This window comes from Colletes latitarsis, chromosome 8, assembly GCF_051014445.1.
Source record: "Colletes latitarsis isolate SP2378_abdomen chromosome 8, iyColLati1, whole genome shotgun sequence".
NCBI lineage: Eukaryota > Metazoa > Arthropoda > Insecta > Hymenoptera > Colletidae > Colletes > Colletes latitarsis.
Genome location: NC_135141.1, coordinates 22,583,223 through 22,601,409, shown reverse-complemented (window position 1 = coordinate 22,601,409; position 18,187 = coordinate 22,583,223). Strand labels below are relative to the sequence as shown.

Below are 18,187 nucleotides of genomic sequence, written 5' to 3'. Positions count from 1 at the left end.
TAAAAAATTCGAAAAGAAGTTGTTCTGCATTTGATTCATATTTTTTCATAAGGAATCATCTGATGCCCTTACACATAACTTTCAGGGACATTCTGTAGGTACATACACAAAATCCAACATTTCATATGCTCCAACCTAGCACGAAGCCATAGTACTTAACACGTTGAGTGCCATATTGGTCACTGATGACCGGTGCTTCAAACTTATACACGTATATACAGGGTGTTCGGCCACCCCTGGAAAAAATTTTAATGAGAGATTCTAGACGCCAAAATAAGACGAAAATCAAGAATACCAATTTGTTGATGGAGGTTTCGTTAAAAAGTTATTAACAATTAAATTCAAAAATTGCAAATCGTTCTGGAAAAATTATTTTCGATTGCGGGGGTCAATTACAATCATTTTTGGTGAATACACATACTTCCGAAATCCTACCCACTTTCGAGAAAAAAATTCTAGTAAGTGCTGAAAGCTTTGGGTGAAAAAAAAGACTTTCGAATCGTCTTGGAAAAATTATTTTTAGTTGCAGGGGTCAATTGCAAGCATTTTTGGTCAACAGACATACCCCCGAAATCCTACTCAGTTTCGAGAAAAAAATTCCTTACCGAAAATCTAATTCCTGGCCAGAAATGTCTACCTGAAATTTCATGCGAATCTTTAAAACGTCATAACTTCTGAACGGATTGGACGATTTTAATGTTTAAAAAAGCAAACTACGCGTATTTTGATGGAGAATATGTACAAATCGCAAAAATATTCGAAAAGTTAGTCCTTGACCCCGCAAAATGAGAAAAACCCCATAAAAATGGTCCAATTTTCAAAAAGCCATAACTCCTACAATTGTGAATATATTTCAATGAAACTTTTTTCTGAAGTAGAGCTCATGGGTACCTACAAAAAAGTATTAGAAAATTTTTCTGTAGGGCGTCAAACAAAATTACTAAAAATGAAAAACGAATTTTTAAAAAAAATCGACAAGGGGGTAGGTGCCTAAATTTTTCGGCGAAAAAAAAAATTTTTAATTAATTCTGAAAAAATTATTTTCGGTTGCGGGGGTCAATTACAATCATTTTTGGTGAATAAACATACCCCCGAAATCCTACCCACCTTCTAGAAAAAAATTCGCGAAGGTGTGAAATTTTTCGACGGGAAAAAAAATTTTCTAATCGTTTTGGAAAAATTATTTTCGGTTGCGGGGGTCTATTACAACCATTTTTGGTGAATAGACATACCCTCGAAATCTTGCGCATTTTCGAGAAAAAAATTCAGTACGGTCGGAACTTTAAACGTTAATAACTGTTTAACGAAGCCTCCATCAACAAATTGGTATTCTTCATTTTCGTCTTATTTTGGCCTCTAGAATCCTCTATTAAAATTTTTCCCAGGGTTGGCCGAACATCCTGTATGTATATACTTATAAAAAACCCTAATACTTGAAAACTTTAAGGTAACACTACTGAATAAAATTAGGAATGCTATAAAATAACAAGCACACCAAGATACTATCAAATATTTTTATTTTTAGTACTATAGTTTGAACAAATGTCACGGACAACTCTAAACATGGAAAATTGACGTCAAGAGATTATTCACTCCAGATAAAGGCCACTAATGATTACACATATCAGGCTTCAGGATTTCATGATTTTGAAATTACTTGAATTTAAAATTTCGTATTTTAAGGGAAGATAAGGAAATTATAAAATAAATAATTTTCTATTTATACTAATAAATGTGACGACACTTAATTTTAAGGAATAGTTCAATGTCACCAACATACAGTAAATGTTTAACATTGGCCAGGTTGTCAACGAAGTCAATAATAAAAATTGTGAAATTAAAGCTTCGAAGAACATCGATTAACTGATTCAATCTTTCGAGATAAACTATATCTGACTCCTACAATCTGAAACCTATTAAAAAGGTAGTCGCTCGGTCAAGCTAAAAGATTTACACAAAAGCAAAAATTAAATAATTCGATTGATGAATTCGAATTCGGGTCAAACTGAACTCAGAGTTCGTCGTTCGAAAGGTTAAAGATAACTTGGTAGTCTCTAGTTTCAATCTTTAAACTAGTATAGTGCGGACAATAAAAGAACGGACGAATGGAAGCAGAGAAAGGAACAAATAGAGCAAAACCGAGGAAAAGATATGTCAAATGTCTCGATACACGTCTGACTGCCTCGGAATCCCGACAGAGAATGACTCAAACAGGAGAACATAGTTTTTATGAGATACTTTATAACTCTTATAACAAAAATCATCGACTAATCTGCAACTCGCTACACGATTTCCACGCTCGATCGATGAAGAGAATGTTGAGAATTGAACAAGTTTTATATTTACTTTCTAAGCACGTGCGTTGTAAATACATATCATTCGAAAAGAAAACATAAAAGCACCTGGAAACGAAGACTATTCCTCGAGAAATAAATTTTACTTCGATAACGGATAGAACGATTCCAGACTCGGCGATATTATACTTCAATCGTATGCTCCACTGCATTGTAGCGATTACTGTCCCATTTCCTATCACGATCCAAGAATACGCCTAATTCTGAAACTTACAGTTTGAGAAACATATGAACAGTTTCATTTGTGTTTGCAAATAGCAAACGAAGATAAATAAAATTATATCTTCGACCGTTTAATTTTGCATATACCTTAAAATAAAATAAATTCATTACCCTTCCATTCCAGCCTTTTTGTTAGCATTGTACCTTGCACTTTACGGTTGTATGCAGCGCCTTGTATAATTATAACTTAACGAACTTCCTCGAATACACCATACCACATCCGTACAGATGTCGATAAGGCATACAGCTGAAACAAATTATTTTCATTATGATCTTAACTACTGATAGTCATTACAAATTCAAAGTATGAGATGCGTTAAATTTAACGTATATTTAGATCGATAAACTAAAATCTGTATAACGAAATTTTTCACTAAAAATATTCATGAATTTTCGTAACATTTTGTTAACGACGTTGATTAAAAAAAAAAAAGAAAGCAGACATGCATGCATCGTATCCAATTATTAAAATGTGTGCATAAGATTGGAGAATCTATTCCATATGGACCCATAATGCGGTATCTGTGTTGCTTACTTTGTACCATACATGCACGGTCTTACATAACGGAAGTCTTGTGGATCGATTGCACTCACTATACTCGATTCGATAATACTTATTAATGAAATTTTATGATAAAAATTGATACGTTTACGCTGTCCCTTGCTAATATTCTAATGCTACTAAAATAATGTACAAAATAACAAAATACGAGTTTGAAAAAATCATAACGATACTGAACCTACCACCACCAATTATGTGCACACAAGAAGATGCGAGAAAAGAGTTTTACAAAGCAGCAGATAGACAGTGATTTATAAAAATGAAGTGGAGTTGTTCGTTAATTGGCAATTACTATACGGAGAATTCGATTAGTTTAATCCACATCAGAAAATACATTTAACTTATTTCGTACAATACAATTCGTGTTTGCTAATACAAAATTATTATAATTTTTGTTTACAGCAAATAATATATAATAATATCTATCGATGGCCCGGCAGATGCAACCTACTAGACCTTCCCGTTAAGTCTATGAAAAAGTTTCAGTCCCTTTAAACTCCTCCATAGAGCTTCTTAATACTACATAGAATTTCTGCGACGTATATATATAAATTTATATAAAAGAATAGCGTACAATACTTTAACAAAAATAGGACAAAATGTCACTGTACATAAAATTTACAGATCCGTAAACCCTGATAACAACATCAACAATATCTTAAAGTAATCACAATTACTCTGGAAAGATGTGTGCATTTGCAGCTTTTTTTTCGTACTATCGCACGTAAGAAAAAAAAAGTACATTCCCGTAAAACGCACATGTCCTAAACACACCGACGAAAACTGTAGACGATTTGGTTGGTAACGTTTTTTATTAAATATTTCATTACAGGAGGTTAAAATATTTATAATGCATTCAGATAACAGAATTTACAAATATATCTCAATATTTTCGTATAATATATATATATATGATATAAATATATATGTATATATGATATATATATTATGTATATAATATGATATATAATATACAATATATATATATAATATATAATATATTTATATATATATAGTGTGTATATACACATCACATATTTGTATGTAAATCTTTCTTCTTTCCCCTACCACGCTGTCACTCATACATACTCGTGTATCATACATACATTTTCCTTGCGCACCGTCTCGTATGTATGTACATGACGTAAAGTAGCACAAACTGTCGTACATATTTCGTATTTTTTTTTTTTGTCGTTTTCGCATTTTTTCTTTTTCTTTTGTTTTGTCCTGTTACATTTTCCGTGCCACGATATAACACGCTATTTCGTCGTCGCGACGAAAGATCCCGAATACTCTCGCCACAAGTGACCGTCTACAAAAAACCGAATGAATTTCATTTCGCACAAAATGCATTCTAAAAATTTTTTTGGATTTTTTGTTTCTATTCTTACTTGAGAATAATCGTAGTGACACTCATACATTAACCGTCTTTTCGCACGCTCTCCCACACCTTGATTCGCTATTGAAAATTTCCATCTAGAAACGATATACTCTCTTTCCTTTTCTGTTTTGTTCGAAATAGCAACTCGCCCCGTAGTTTATCGCGACTTGCGTTCCGTGTTACTTTTTTTTCTTTTTTTTTTCTTTTTTTTTTATCATTTTTATATAGTATTTTTTTTTTTCTTTCTCACCCCAAAGCAGGTATTGTCCTCGTGAGTCGCAATTTATCGGGCAAGCCTCTTTCGAATTGACGGTCGCCTCGTGTAAACGTTTATTACTGTAAAGCGAGCTCAACTCGCGAAACGCAGCAAATGTATATCGTAATTGTAAGCGCTTTTAAGTCACTATGCCGACGGTATCTCGATAAGTGGCTGCGTATGCATGTATATCTGCGTGTTCCATTTCGCACATCGGATGCGTCTGTATGCGTGTATTTCGTTAAGACATTTCGTTCCGTTGTTTACTGTTAACGTTTTCTGTACAATCCTAATCGCTGCCCAATTACACCCCTGTATGTCCAAAAACGTTTTGGGGAAAAAGGAGATACACCGTAGCTCTAGCTCTCTTTCTCTCTCTCTTACACTCTCTTTCTTTCTTTCTCTCTCTCTCTCTTACATTCTGTGCTTTCTTCGCGATTTTATAATTTCGTTTTTTTTTCTTTTCTTTTCTTTCCCTCGAGACACGATCTCGGTCGTTAGCATTAGAGATGTAAAAATATCGAGAAAGTTTTATTAACAACATCGTTAAGTTTCATCGCGACACCGATTATACTTTGTATCAGATTCGAACGAGCCGAAAAGAATAAAATTTCTTTTAATAATTAAATCTTGAAAATTTTATCATTATTTTTATTTGAATTTGATATCTCGATCGATTCATACAGAGACGTAAACAGAGACGCGGGACAATCGGTTCTAATTAAAGCGAGAATAGGAACACTTAAAGAGCAGTAGCTACTAGTGCTAATGGAGATTAGAAACAGAAACAATTATTACTAGAACTAATAATTGCATTATGAAATAACAATTATGAAAACAACCAAGGTTACACGTTAAAAATGTGTCTATAATAACACCGATTTCTTCTCTTTTCTTTTTTTTTTTACCAATGGCTAACATTTTCCGAATGTATTTCATTCACATGATTCTCAAATCTTTCTGGAAATTTTACATCTCTATTTTATGACGAATATATAATATTATTGTTACCATTATTACTATAATTAATATCAATATTATCATTTCATTATAATTATTTTACTACTATTAATCTCTCACATTCCTGTTCTACGGCTTCCGTTCAAGTGATATGGTTCTTTGACTTTTTGATTCTTTTAGGTATAATACTGATTTGATCAAGAGCATTTGAACTTTTTTTTCGAACTTTATAATAACGCAACATATCAATTGCATAAAATACAATTTTCTTATCGCTGTTCTTTCTTCTCTGTCATCAATTTATTTTCGATAGCTTAAATGCGAACTGTATTTGCTAAACAAAGGAGTCTCAATTCCAGCTGAAAGCACTTTTGCAATGCTGCTAATCAATGAAAATAGATTTCTCATGTGTTTTGTATAACAATAGTTAAAAAAACCATATTAATAATAAAATTATTAAAAGAATACGATAAGATCATAAATTTGAAAAGTACATTCCCACTAAATATCGAATCGCGTTAAAGAAAGTCATTAAATTTATGAAATGCAATGAAATGAATGTAAATTGATGCAATAAAAACCATAATTCGTCACTTCAAATTCGTTAGAACAGAATTATTCGTTAAATAACATTTCTATAAGGTATTATGTCATTAGATATGACATTATTGCTAAAGCCATATTACACGACTTTCATTTATATACAATTGCTAATCAGCAACGAAAATATAGAACTGCCTTATTGCTGCTTACAACATTAATACTATACAATAATATTTCGCTGAAAAAACCTATATTGAAGTTACTCTAGGAAATATTGCTTAATAGTTAAGACAAGAAACATCGCGTTTATTTTATTGCCAATGATACTATAGCGAAATATAGTTCTCTTTTCACCGTCAGTGTCAACAAGTCAGTAAACAGCAATAAAGTGGCGCGTTTTAATAATTACTATTGCTTTTGATAACACGATTAACCGTGATTACAATATCACGATATTACTTGGTCAACAATGATTTGTTACTGCTTGGCAAGATAATGTATTTCTTTTGTATAATATATATAAAATTATCGAAAATTACATCGAGAAATAACCGAACAATATTTTTAAACTTCGAAAAGCAAATTTACCCGCAAACCAAAATCTTGATGTTTTGCTCCGGAATTTTGTTTTTTTTTTTATCATGAATAATACGATCGAGGCAATTATAACATTTTTACTATGTCATACATGCCATAAAGTCAGACTCCTTTGTTTCATAATTGAAGCACGTAAAAATTCATGAAACCATTGTTATTTTTTCGCTCTTGTCAAGCAACACATCTACATTCCTGACGCGTTATAAACGAGGCTTTTTTTTTGTAAACTTTATTTAGGCGAACTCTGCCACTTATTACGAACACTAATTCGAAGACAGAGTGCTCGCGAATGCCAACAAATTTATTTTTATCATGAAGTTAAATAGGTGTTCTCGTTTACGGAACTTTAATATAAATTTCACGAACTTCTCATCGGTCACAGCCACATCGAAACTTTTCTCAGGTAGTTTGAAAAAAAAAAAAAAAAATTATTATTCACTAATGGTAACAGCAAGATAAATGTCAACCTTTGCTTTTTTTTTCGTAGACCGGTATAAAGACACTAGGTATTGACACAAAAATGGCACTTTCACTAAATGTTACCTAGATACTGAACCAGGCTAATGTAATTACGATACTACATTTCTTACAAACCGTTGACAAAAGTTTGACTAACATATACCAATAGAGTCTTAAATTGTAACAATTTAAAACTGATCTACGACTTTTTCTTATTAAATTTTTGTTAATCTATACATGATTTGGTAATTAATTGATAAATAATTATTTTTTGGCTTTCTTTGGAGTTTGAAAGATAAAACGTTGTTTAGAAAACATTTAAGAAACATCTTTCGCGTATAAAAAATAATCTATGAAAAATAATATCATTGTAGCGAATTTATATTGTAAGTATAATAAAATCAGCGAGCCTGATTTTAAATCTTAAAAGTCAAACTTTCATCCTTGCAAGACACTGACACTAACACATTAATTTACTCCAAAAAATTTCTCTTGTGGCTACTGACTAGCTGCCAAAAAAAGAACTCAATACTAACCCAAAAGAAACACCTGAGAAACTCTTTATATCAAGAAATTATCGAAGGGAAGTTTTTTAAATGCATACGTATTCAAAGTCACACATATTCACTCTCGTCCACTTTTATAGCTTTTCATTCCTTACTATTAGGTATCTAAGACCTACTTCACATAGATCAGGTGCATAGTATGAGAGCCTTACAAGTAAAAAGTACAAACCATCGTAGTTACAGGGGCTAGTCAAAAATTTGCCAAATTATGCACTCTAATAGAATAATATTAACACTCGCTAATGGTGGTTTTAATCAAAAACTGGTTTAAATGTAGTAACGACTTGTTGACAAGGCGAGCGCGTAACGTAGATTGCCACTTCACTCACACTTAAACGCTAGCACATATTCGAAGAATTATTATTCTTGTATTTTTTTCATTAAACCACTAAGAAGATTCTAAACGCATGTAACGTACTGCTTACACTTAAAAAAGACGGGCGATCAATAAAAGTCGTATAAAATTGCTTAAGTTGCACGTGATTGCGTGACTATTTATATAAATAGGATGAGAGTTATTGTTACTTAGCTAACTATCCATAAATTAATAAATGAGTGGTGAGCGGTGTATATTCGTAGTTTTATACACACAGGAGCGCAACGGCAGCTAGATGATCGAACACTTATGGTTTGTTGTTCTCTCATTCTTTCTTCCTTCCTTTCTTTCTTTCTTTCTTTCACTCTATCTTTCGTGTGTACATTCACTCTTCATTCTTCCGCGCTATATTTTTCATTTGAATCGTCCTCACCTTATTTTTTTTTCTTTTTTTTTTACATTCGCTCAAACATCGCGCACGTAAGAATTGAGAAAATATATATACATAAAAACGTCGTGGCGCAGTAGCGATAATAGAAGTAATAGTAATAGTTTAATAGTAATAGTAGTAATAGTGGTAGTAGACATACTAGTAGAAGTAAAGGTATCAATGATAAATATAGTCAAACGTGGTAGTTTTTACCTAATCAGAGCACAATGCGTTGTTTTCATTTTCTTTGCATTTCATTTATGGCTAGTTATTAGAGAAATAGGGAGAAATGGCGTAGGGAGGTAAGTAGCCCATTAGGTATCGTTGGAAAGACGCGAGTCAATGCCTAACACAAATCGTTCAAAATGTATTCTAACATCAGATAGATGAGAACAGTGGATTCTGCGTTATGCTTCTTTTAGTTGTTTTCCCTTTGTACACGACGCTACATCTTTTTACAATCATAATTAACAATAATTACTATCATAAATAAGATCTTGTAAAAAGTATACCTGGTACCGTGAATCGCGAAACATCCTCTGTTAAAAAATCGTCGTCCTGAATATAAGGGATGTCTAAAAAAATCACCGAAAACTTGCACAAGGAGCGATAGCAGTCATCTTTTGAACGGTCCTTAGGTTGTATTGCTGTAGTGGGGTCATGGTAATAGTGGCAATGGGAATGATAATGACAGTGATGGTAACAGTAATTATGGTAGTGATGATAATGATAAATTGCTGGGTGGTCCGTGGCAGGGGATCACTTGTCAGAACTTGGGCACTCTCCAGGTTGTTTCATTATGCTGTAGTCTAGGCGATACTGAGCTGTAATTCAAAGTATTTATTATTCAAAAAAAGGAATATAAATTGAAATATTCTCATTTGATTCCAATCGCAAACGAAAAACGATCACCGTACGTTCACATGCAGGCGTATGTTATATAATGTATTAATATTTTTCTATAATTATACATATACAGGGTGTTCAGCCACCCCTGGGAAAAATTTTAATGGGAGATTCTAGAGGCCAAAATAAGACGAAAATGAAGAATACCAATTTGTTGACGGAGGCTTCGTTAAAAAGTTATTAACGTTTAAAGTTCTGCCCGTACTGAATTTTTTTCTTGAAAATGCACAGGATTTCGGGGGTATGTCTATTCACCAAAAATGTTTGTAATTAACCCCCGCAACCAAAAATAATTTTTTCAGAATAATTTGAAATTTTTTAATTTAATTTTTTAATAACTTTTTAACGAAGCCTCAATCGAGAAATTGATATTCTTGATTTTGGTCTTATTTTGACCTCTAGAATCTTCCATTAAAATTTTTCTCAGGGATGGCCGAACACCCTGTATACAAGTATGTAAAAATGGCGTAAAATAATCGATTAAAAACATTAAACTACTATCTCTTTTTAGCAATACTTTACAGACAAAATTAATTTAAACGATATTAATTACATAAATATATGAGCGAACACTTAAAATCAATTAAGGTAAAAGTACTAATAGTTGACCATGTATTAATTGACACTTCTAGAAAAAAAAAGGTGAAAATAAAAACTCCAACGATCGTATTTATAATAAAAGAACATTTAAGCAGCCATGTAGTATTATTTATAATCTTACATATCGAAATAAACAATTTGTTTTTTAATGCTACAATATTGCTTACTATTTTTACTTTTTTTTCTAACAGTGTAAGAGCTCAACTATTGAATCATAACGGAATCAAATATCAGAAGTTTCGATTTTAGCATTTGTCAACTACTGAAACATTTTAAAGTTTTCGCAAAAAATTCAACATGATTGCATATCGCGCATCTAGAAAATTCCAACCTCGTTAGATGATAAGGGAACAGTTGGTACATGGTTTTATAAATTTTAATGTGACCATTTCATAATAACTGGAAAAGATAACATAACTCTTCATGATAATGCTATCTTGAATAGTCAACTACTAGGTACACTCACCTTGCTTGATGAGGATATTATGGAAGTAATTCGAAAAAAAATATTTTCTATTAAATACCTGGTGAGACACTTTACACGATCACCTTGAATAATTTGTCAATTATGCAAATTGTTATATATAAAAGTTATATGATTTTAATGAAAGGTCGACTCTACAAACGAAAAAAAGTATATACACTAGGCGATGCTTCTCTTGAAATCCAGCAATTCCTGTATATAAAAATTTCTCGCACAACACATAGTTCAATTCAGAGTGAACGTCTTAAATGTCTGTACACATTATTTTTGGCCTAATATACAATGAAAAATGAAGCTGAGGATAAAAGTGCAATCGGTCGCTGCAAATGAAAGATAAAAGTAAAAAATTACCTTTTTTGGTAAGGTCCTCCATTGTTTGATCTTTACAATCGACTGCGAGGTGATTGCTACTGCCACAATTATAACACGAAATTTTCGTTGGTGGGACGGCAGCTGGTGCGTACGTAACAACCGGAGTTGGTGGCATGTATGGTGCTTGTACTGGTGTTGCGGCAGCATTTGGCGGCGGTGGAGGTGTTCCCCCTGAAGATGGATGTCCAGGATACTGGTACATCATTTCACCGTTCGGTTGATACGTGGTCGGATAAGCTGGCCTTGCATACGGTCCATGTGAGAAGTTAGAATAAATACCACTGCTCGGTCTCAGAGTTGAAAAATGACCGTGCGGCAGATACGTGACCTGCGACTGCGTCGGTGGTGCAGGAAAAGAAACACACTGCGATAAATTCGGTGCTCCACCGCCGTTCACCATTTGATTTTTATGACGCATTACGTGCGCCTGATTTCTTCTGGTACGTTGCCTTTCCGGAACCGATTGTATAGGCTGTTGAGGTGCTGGATGCGACACTGCGCTCGTAGAATGTACCGATGCAGAGTTAAGATGATCAGTAACTGGCGGTGCGTTGCTCTCGTTTCCGCTCACCCACGGTGCAGCTGGAGGTGTTTCTGGTGGAGATCTGCTACCAGTACTGTCGGAACTACTGCTTTGTGAACAATGCCTACTGCTCTCAGGGTCTAACCTCAAGGCTTGAAATTGCGTCAAACAATATACATGTTGAGCATTGCACCTGCAATGTTTCAAAATTATATATTAATTATACTTTAACAAATATTATTAACACTTTCAATACCGTGTGGGTCGCATACTCCCCACTCTGAACTTGCTGTTCACGCCGTTCAATAGTTTTGTTATTCGACGTAATATTTTCATAAAATATTTTATAAAATCACGTAGTGGACAATACAATTATCAGAACATAGGGCACATACGATCCACGTAAACGGAAAAATACCGAAAATTGGTTAGCACGAATCGTGTTATAGAGGTAGTCAAGCCTCAAAATTAAAAAAAAAATAAAAATGTTTTATTTAAAAACATTAAACATTTAATTTTGAACAGCATGCAAATAGATACTGCAAGATATGAAATGTCCGTTCCTTTCGCTCGAAGTAAATACGGTTTTACTTTTGACCAATGTAACTTTATCGATCAAAGTATGCACTAAGTATTTTTTAATGAAATTTTAGTAAGACGTTTTCTGTACACGGAACAATAAACTGTGCAAATTTCAAGTAGTTACAATTATTCATTTCCTAGAAAGGTAAGGTTAAAGAAAAATCGATATTTAAAATTCTGAGGCTTAACTACACTCTTAAGTGTTCACTTGGTTTTTTCTTACCTTGGATATCGATTTTGTACCCCAGCAACTGGTAACGTAAGACAGGCATAACACGGTGCGTTCTGTGCAGCATACATCGGTGGCGGTGCAGGATACATTTGTATTTGTGCAGGATCTAATGGTGGCATATTAGGATATCGCCGTAAATTAGGAGTAGCTGCATGATTATGATGATGATGCATCGCTGGATGCTGTTCCTGTAATGGCATTGACTTACTGCTTTGATTTCCATTATCATTTAACATCTCCATCCCCGGTATAGCCTACATAATAATTGTTTAACGTACAATTTTTTAACTTTATAATATTCAGAGCAGCATTTCTCAAACTGGACTCTGCAAGCTCATAGGAAAAAAGACGTATTATATCGCGAAATGAGAAAAATGCTTCCCGTAATATTTTATTCTTATTAACGCGGAGACTTTTAGAGCACAACAAAATTTTCTTTCTGAATTTTTTACTCAAATACTATTAATGATTGCTCCACGACACACTGATTTTTCACATTCTGTTGGTGCAAAACAAAAAACTGACATAGTTTCGTGTTTAATAAGCACAACCCCCTGCTTAATTTATGAAAAATAACATCATCCATATCATTATCAACCATTACCATTTCATTCTGCTTCTGTAAAAAGTAATACAGTAAATTTGATTGAATTTCTTATTTATAATGAGATATTTTAACCTGGAAGTCAAATAATGAGAATTCTTTGATTAAAACAAAATTTATTATTTTATAGTTTTAAATAAATTCTAAGAAAATCCATTAGTTATATTTATTTTTCTGCGCTGTTTTAATAAACAACGTTTAAGGTAAAACTATGGAATTATTTAAATTGAATAAAATTAGTTAAAACAAATATATTTCCTAAAAAAAAAAAAAAAATAATTTTATATTATACTAAAAATAAGAATTTAATTTTATTAAAAGGTCTACCAAACATTTTCTTTTATTTAGAGGATCAGTGAAAAAATGATGTTTGAGAAACACTGATTTTAAAAATACATTGCGCATAATTACCTCGTTTTCAAGCGAATCAACAACTGCATGAGTCGTGCTAGTAGTATTGTCCAATTTTTTGTCATTACTAATTTGATTTAAACCATTAGTTGTTTGACTCTTAACTATACTTCGTAGTTGCCCCACTGCATTTGGTGTTAATCCTATTTCCCTTAAATCTTCATCGCTCATCCTCCGAATCTGTACTCGGCATGCAATATGTGATGTAATTATTTTCATTATGTATTATATGATATCACTATCTTACCTCGTCGAGTGAGAAATTCTGCAAATTGCCTTTGAAATTTGGCATCTCCTTCCCTAGTGTTTCTCGTAAAGAGTCACCAGAAGTTGAAGACCGCAATCGTGGTGGTGGCGGTGGTTGTTTAGATTGTGGTGCTGCCGGAATTAAGGTAGAAGGAGTATTCTCTATGCTATTATGCCGCGAGAAAGTTGTGGAACTGCTGATAGGTAAAGGAACAGAGCGTGATGGAAGCAATGGAGGTTGACCAGGATGACTCCTGCTCGTACCAAGTGCAGGAAGTGGTGGAAGAGAATTGGCATTTGAACTGGCGATGCTTGTCTGACTGTTAGAGGCACTCGTTGACGTTGTTAAGGTGTTTGAAGTAGATTGAGTCACTTGTGACGAAGTACGCGGCATTGTGTTATTCCTGCGACCCATTGGGGAATTGCTGCGGCTAGGAGATCGAGACTGGGATGGCGACGATTGACGGCTGACTAAGGGGGAAGGTGGATAAGCCAACATATCGCTAGTGTGATACATCAGTTGATTCCCCATCATAACCTGACCTGTCCATGGTGGCATGTGATTTACTGATGAGAATCCAAGATGAAGGTACGGCGTTCCACCGCCTGATCCTATTGGCATTTGCTCTGGTGCTGATAAACATAATCCAGGTGGAGGCATGGAAAGACCAGGGGGAACTCCAGTTATCATGGTATTATTTCTCATTGCCATCTCTCCTATAAATAATATAAAAGAAATATATTAACACATATTAATCTATACATACATCTAATATATAAGATAACCCATTATCTGTGTATCATATGTAAAACATAAATTACCATGGTAAGTCTGCATCGTAGGAGGTGCCATCAAACAACTACCCTGCATTTCGTTATCCATTAACCTTTCATTTGTATTCATACATGGCGTGCAACCCTGTATGTAGATATATTAATGAAATAAATGAAAAATTTATTAATTAATATTATGTATAATATACGTATAAATAACATAAATTATAATGTTTAACTAAAGTAATGGTAACATATTTCATTTATAATCATTTTTAATTAAAAATAATTAAAGAACTGTGTCATTCATTGTATAGAATAAGTACAATTAACATAAGAATTTGTATATACTTGTGTCTGTTTGTAGGATGAATTTGACTTTGAGAGATTCAAACGAGCTTCCTCTTCTTGAAGTTTTATATAAATGTTACCAAAGACACTTTTCTGCTCATATGTAAACGCCGGGTGATTTAAAGCCATTGTGTACAATAAGAGTAGTTCTTCTAAAAGTTGGTCATCCGGGGTGAAGGTGGTCCCATTTAATAGGTTCGAGATCTCTTGATAGTCAAAATTTGACAGATTCTTGTACAAGATTACAGCACATGCATAGTTACAAGAATCTAATAATGCCATATAGAGAGCAAGTTTCTTTCGTGTGCGTTTATCTGCCACCCCTAAGGTTGTCAGCTCAGCAAGATCAGAGGCACTATTTGCATGATGTTCCGTATCACGAAGGTCATTGTAATCCCGCTTACCAATATCCTCAACACAAGTGCCAAGGTATCGAATTTCAAATGGCAGGCACATATTTAATAACGTGCACATGACATCGATACGTTTATAACTGCACATACATAAAAATTTATATCATAAATACAGAATACATTATAAAAATATTCTTTTTTATTCTACAAACTTTTAAATAAATGTTTCTAGAATGAAATAAACATATATTTTTACAAAAAATAATGATAAAGCAATATAACTAAAATTAATATTTTTGTTTAACGATGCTTATGATTATATTCAATACCAACAATAATAATTATATGAAATTGCATTAATATATCCAATCAATTTTCTACATAAACACTGACACAATATTTCTATGATCTTGTATTAATATCATTTTATATAAGAGTTTCACATATATAGCTAATAATATATGCATTTAAAATGTTATTTTTTGCAAGTTCTTTACTTGTAAAGATCTCAATGTCACCTTCATCATTTAAAATTTCCCTATACATTTGTTATGTTCAATTTATTGTGCACTTGAAGATATAAAATAAATGAAGCAAAATTTTTATCAATTATATATCAAGTAAACCCATATATATTAGTGATAAACGCTAAATTTAAACATCATTTTCAATTTAACCCATTTATGTTTCAAGCAAAAACTTAAGACTTTATAAAAAGTACAATAGATGGTAACTAAAATGAAATAAATAATACAGATTACTTTACCCACAAACTCTTTTATGTACAGATGCAGTACTGAGTAATTTTCTATGAATATTTTTTAAAGGTGGACTATATATAGAACACAAGTTATAAATGGGTTAAGATGGAGAAACAACAGAATTGATCTATAAAATTTTCTTTATGTGCTCTGAGTAGAATCATTACACAGTTATAATACACAAATGACAAAATTAATTACTGAACAGCTCCATTACATTGTTGCAATTAGTGAGTCTAAATGAACTATATTTATAACTAAATATACAAGGCACATAATATAAGAAACACAAAATAAAATAATATATCAAGTTCATAAACTTTATATTTGATCTGGCTTTTAGTATATTCAACAAAAGTGGTTCCTGATATAATTCAAGATTTTTCTTATTACTGACTTTTAGTATCCTAAATCCTTGTATTTAGTATGATAAAGTCTTGTACTATTGTACAGAAAATGATTTATTTTATAACCAATTTGATAGCTACTAAAAATATGGAAATAAACATAAACATATCTCTATAAGTTAGCTTGGTTCTCATTCCATCGTAAATTAAAATCAGTGACATGACATTTATTACCAATATCTATGGAAATATCTGATAAATAATTAATCAAAATTAAAGTTAGCATATCCCATAAAATATATTTAGAAACATAGTGGGTACAATAAAAATATATGGTCCATATTGACAAATTTTTAGTTGTGTCACTTATTTCAGGAATATAATAGAATTATTAAAATCATTATAGTTATTAAAACATATGTACATCTTACTTCAATTGTAATTATTTAAAAAATTTTTTAAAATATACTTATTGTTCTGATAAAATGAATTTATAATAAAAATAGTAAATAGCATCGATATTGCCATAAATAACAACAGTGTATATCTCATAGTTTAATACCTTTAAAGAAACATACAAATATGTTTATCAATTCACAGTTGTATAAGGACTTATGATCAAACATGCTTGGCTACCATACGTGGTACTCTCATATAATAAATAAAGTAATTATGCAACTGTGATAAGGTAATTTAAATATCAACATGTATATCTATATAGATTCAAAATTATGAACATATGCACAATTATTTCTGACAAAAAGAATCCAGATAATATTATAGTGGAATGCTCTTTTTGGTTAGATCAAAATTTGTAAGAAGGATAAGACGGTCACAATGAAAAATGTAATAGTTTACAAAGAATATGAATATTCATTTCACAAGTCTTCCAAAATGTATATTTTAATATTTTAATAAAATAAATTTATAACAAGAATTGTGAATAGCAATGATATTACTTTAAATAACAATAATGTATATGTAATATTTTCCTATCTCTAAACAAAAAAATATACAAATACGTTTATCAATTCACTGTTGTATTTCAAATATATAAGAATTTGCAAACATACTTGCTACCATACATGGTATTCCCGTACAACAAATAAAATAATCACGTGTCAGTGATAAACTAAATTAAATATAAATATAAATCAGTATCTGTATAATTTTCAAATTATTAATACACGCACGGCTGTTTCTGACACAAAAAGTTAAGATAAGATCGTAATGGGATGTTCTTTTTGGTTAGTTCGAAATTTGGTAAGAAGGATGAGGAGGTCACGGTGAAAAACGTAACAGCGAGTCGGGAATGTTGGAATTATTAAATATTTTATCACGAAGAAAGTAATGTGTGGCAATAATCGGGAAAGGAACTGATAATATTTCTATTACCTGGACAGATTCCCAAACCATGATACCACGTTCTCCTTACACACCATTGCCAGACAACATTGATACCACTTGGGCTGAAGAAAGCGCCGATGCGGACAGCTTTGGCGCCTCGGGTGTTGCTATCAAGTGACAATCACTGCGGGGCCTGGCACAATAACGAACCAATTCCAAACCGTTTACGAATGTGCAAATCTCGTCAGAATCCGAGGATGATCAGCCGTGTTGAGCACATTAAACGCACAGCGGCGGCGGCAGCAGCAGCACAGCGCACCGTGAAGTATCCACATTCGCGGCAGCAGGCAAGAAAGGCAGGCGCGACCGAACGATCGGTGAAACGACGAGCGCTGACGAACGAACCACGCGTTCATAAAAAATCTCGCGTAAACAAGCACACGATCTTTTAGTCGAAACTAAAATTGCACCTCCGTAATTATCCCTGCTGCGTATGTTAACTCTCACTAGATGCTTCGAATCGAAAATTCGAGTCTCGAGGTCCGTTCACATGCTCGCGTTAAAAAAGGCATCGGGTATTCGCTCCGATCTACGATAAGGCAACTATCTCATGTAAGCGACGATCGTAGACTATCAGCATCCGTATTG

At 32.7% G+C, this 18,187-nt stretch overlaps 1 protein-coding gene across 4 annotated transcripts; it reads right to left on the bottom strand.

Annotated features, from left to right (window-relative positions):
- Positions 1-2,131: 2,131 nt before the first annotated feature.
- On the bottom strand, positions 2,132-18,123 carry LOC143344341 (uncharacterized). Of its 4 annotated transcripts, XR_013080097.1 has the most exons (10): positions 17,588-18,122; positions 14,732-15,224; positions 14,429-14,525; positions 13,608-14,323; positions 13,361-13,540; positions 12,337-12,599; positions 10,988-11,724; positions 4,770-9,470; positions 2,688-2,823; positions 2,132-2,563 (listed from the first exon to the last, which is right to left on the bottom strand). XR_013080097.1 is itself a non-coding variant. In XM_076770320.1 (9 exons), the coding sequence occupies exons 1-9, from the start codon at positions 17,632-17,634 to the stop codon at positions 9,406-9,408; spliced, it is 2,526 nt and encodes an 841-aa protein (XP_076626435.1). In that variant the 5' UTR covers positions 17,635-18,123; the 3' UTR covers positions 4,310-9,405. The 4 variants fall into 4 exon arrangements, 3 of the variants coding, with proteins under 3 accessions (XP_076626435.1, XP_076626433.1, XP_076626434.1); XM_076770320.1 differs by lacking the exons at positions 2,132-2,563; positions 2,688-2,823 and having other exon boundaries at positions 4,310-9,470; positions 13,608-14,077; positions 14,150-14,323; positions 17,588-18,123; XM_076770318.1 differs by lacking the exons at positions 2,132-2,563; positions 2,688-2,823 and having other exon boundaries at positions 4,310-9,470.
- Between the last annotated feature and the right edge of the window lie 64 nt (positions 18,124-18,187).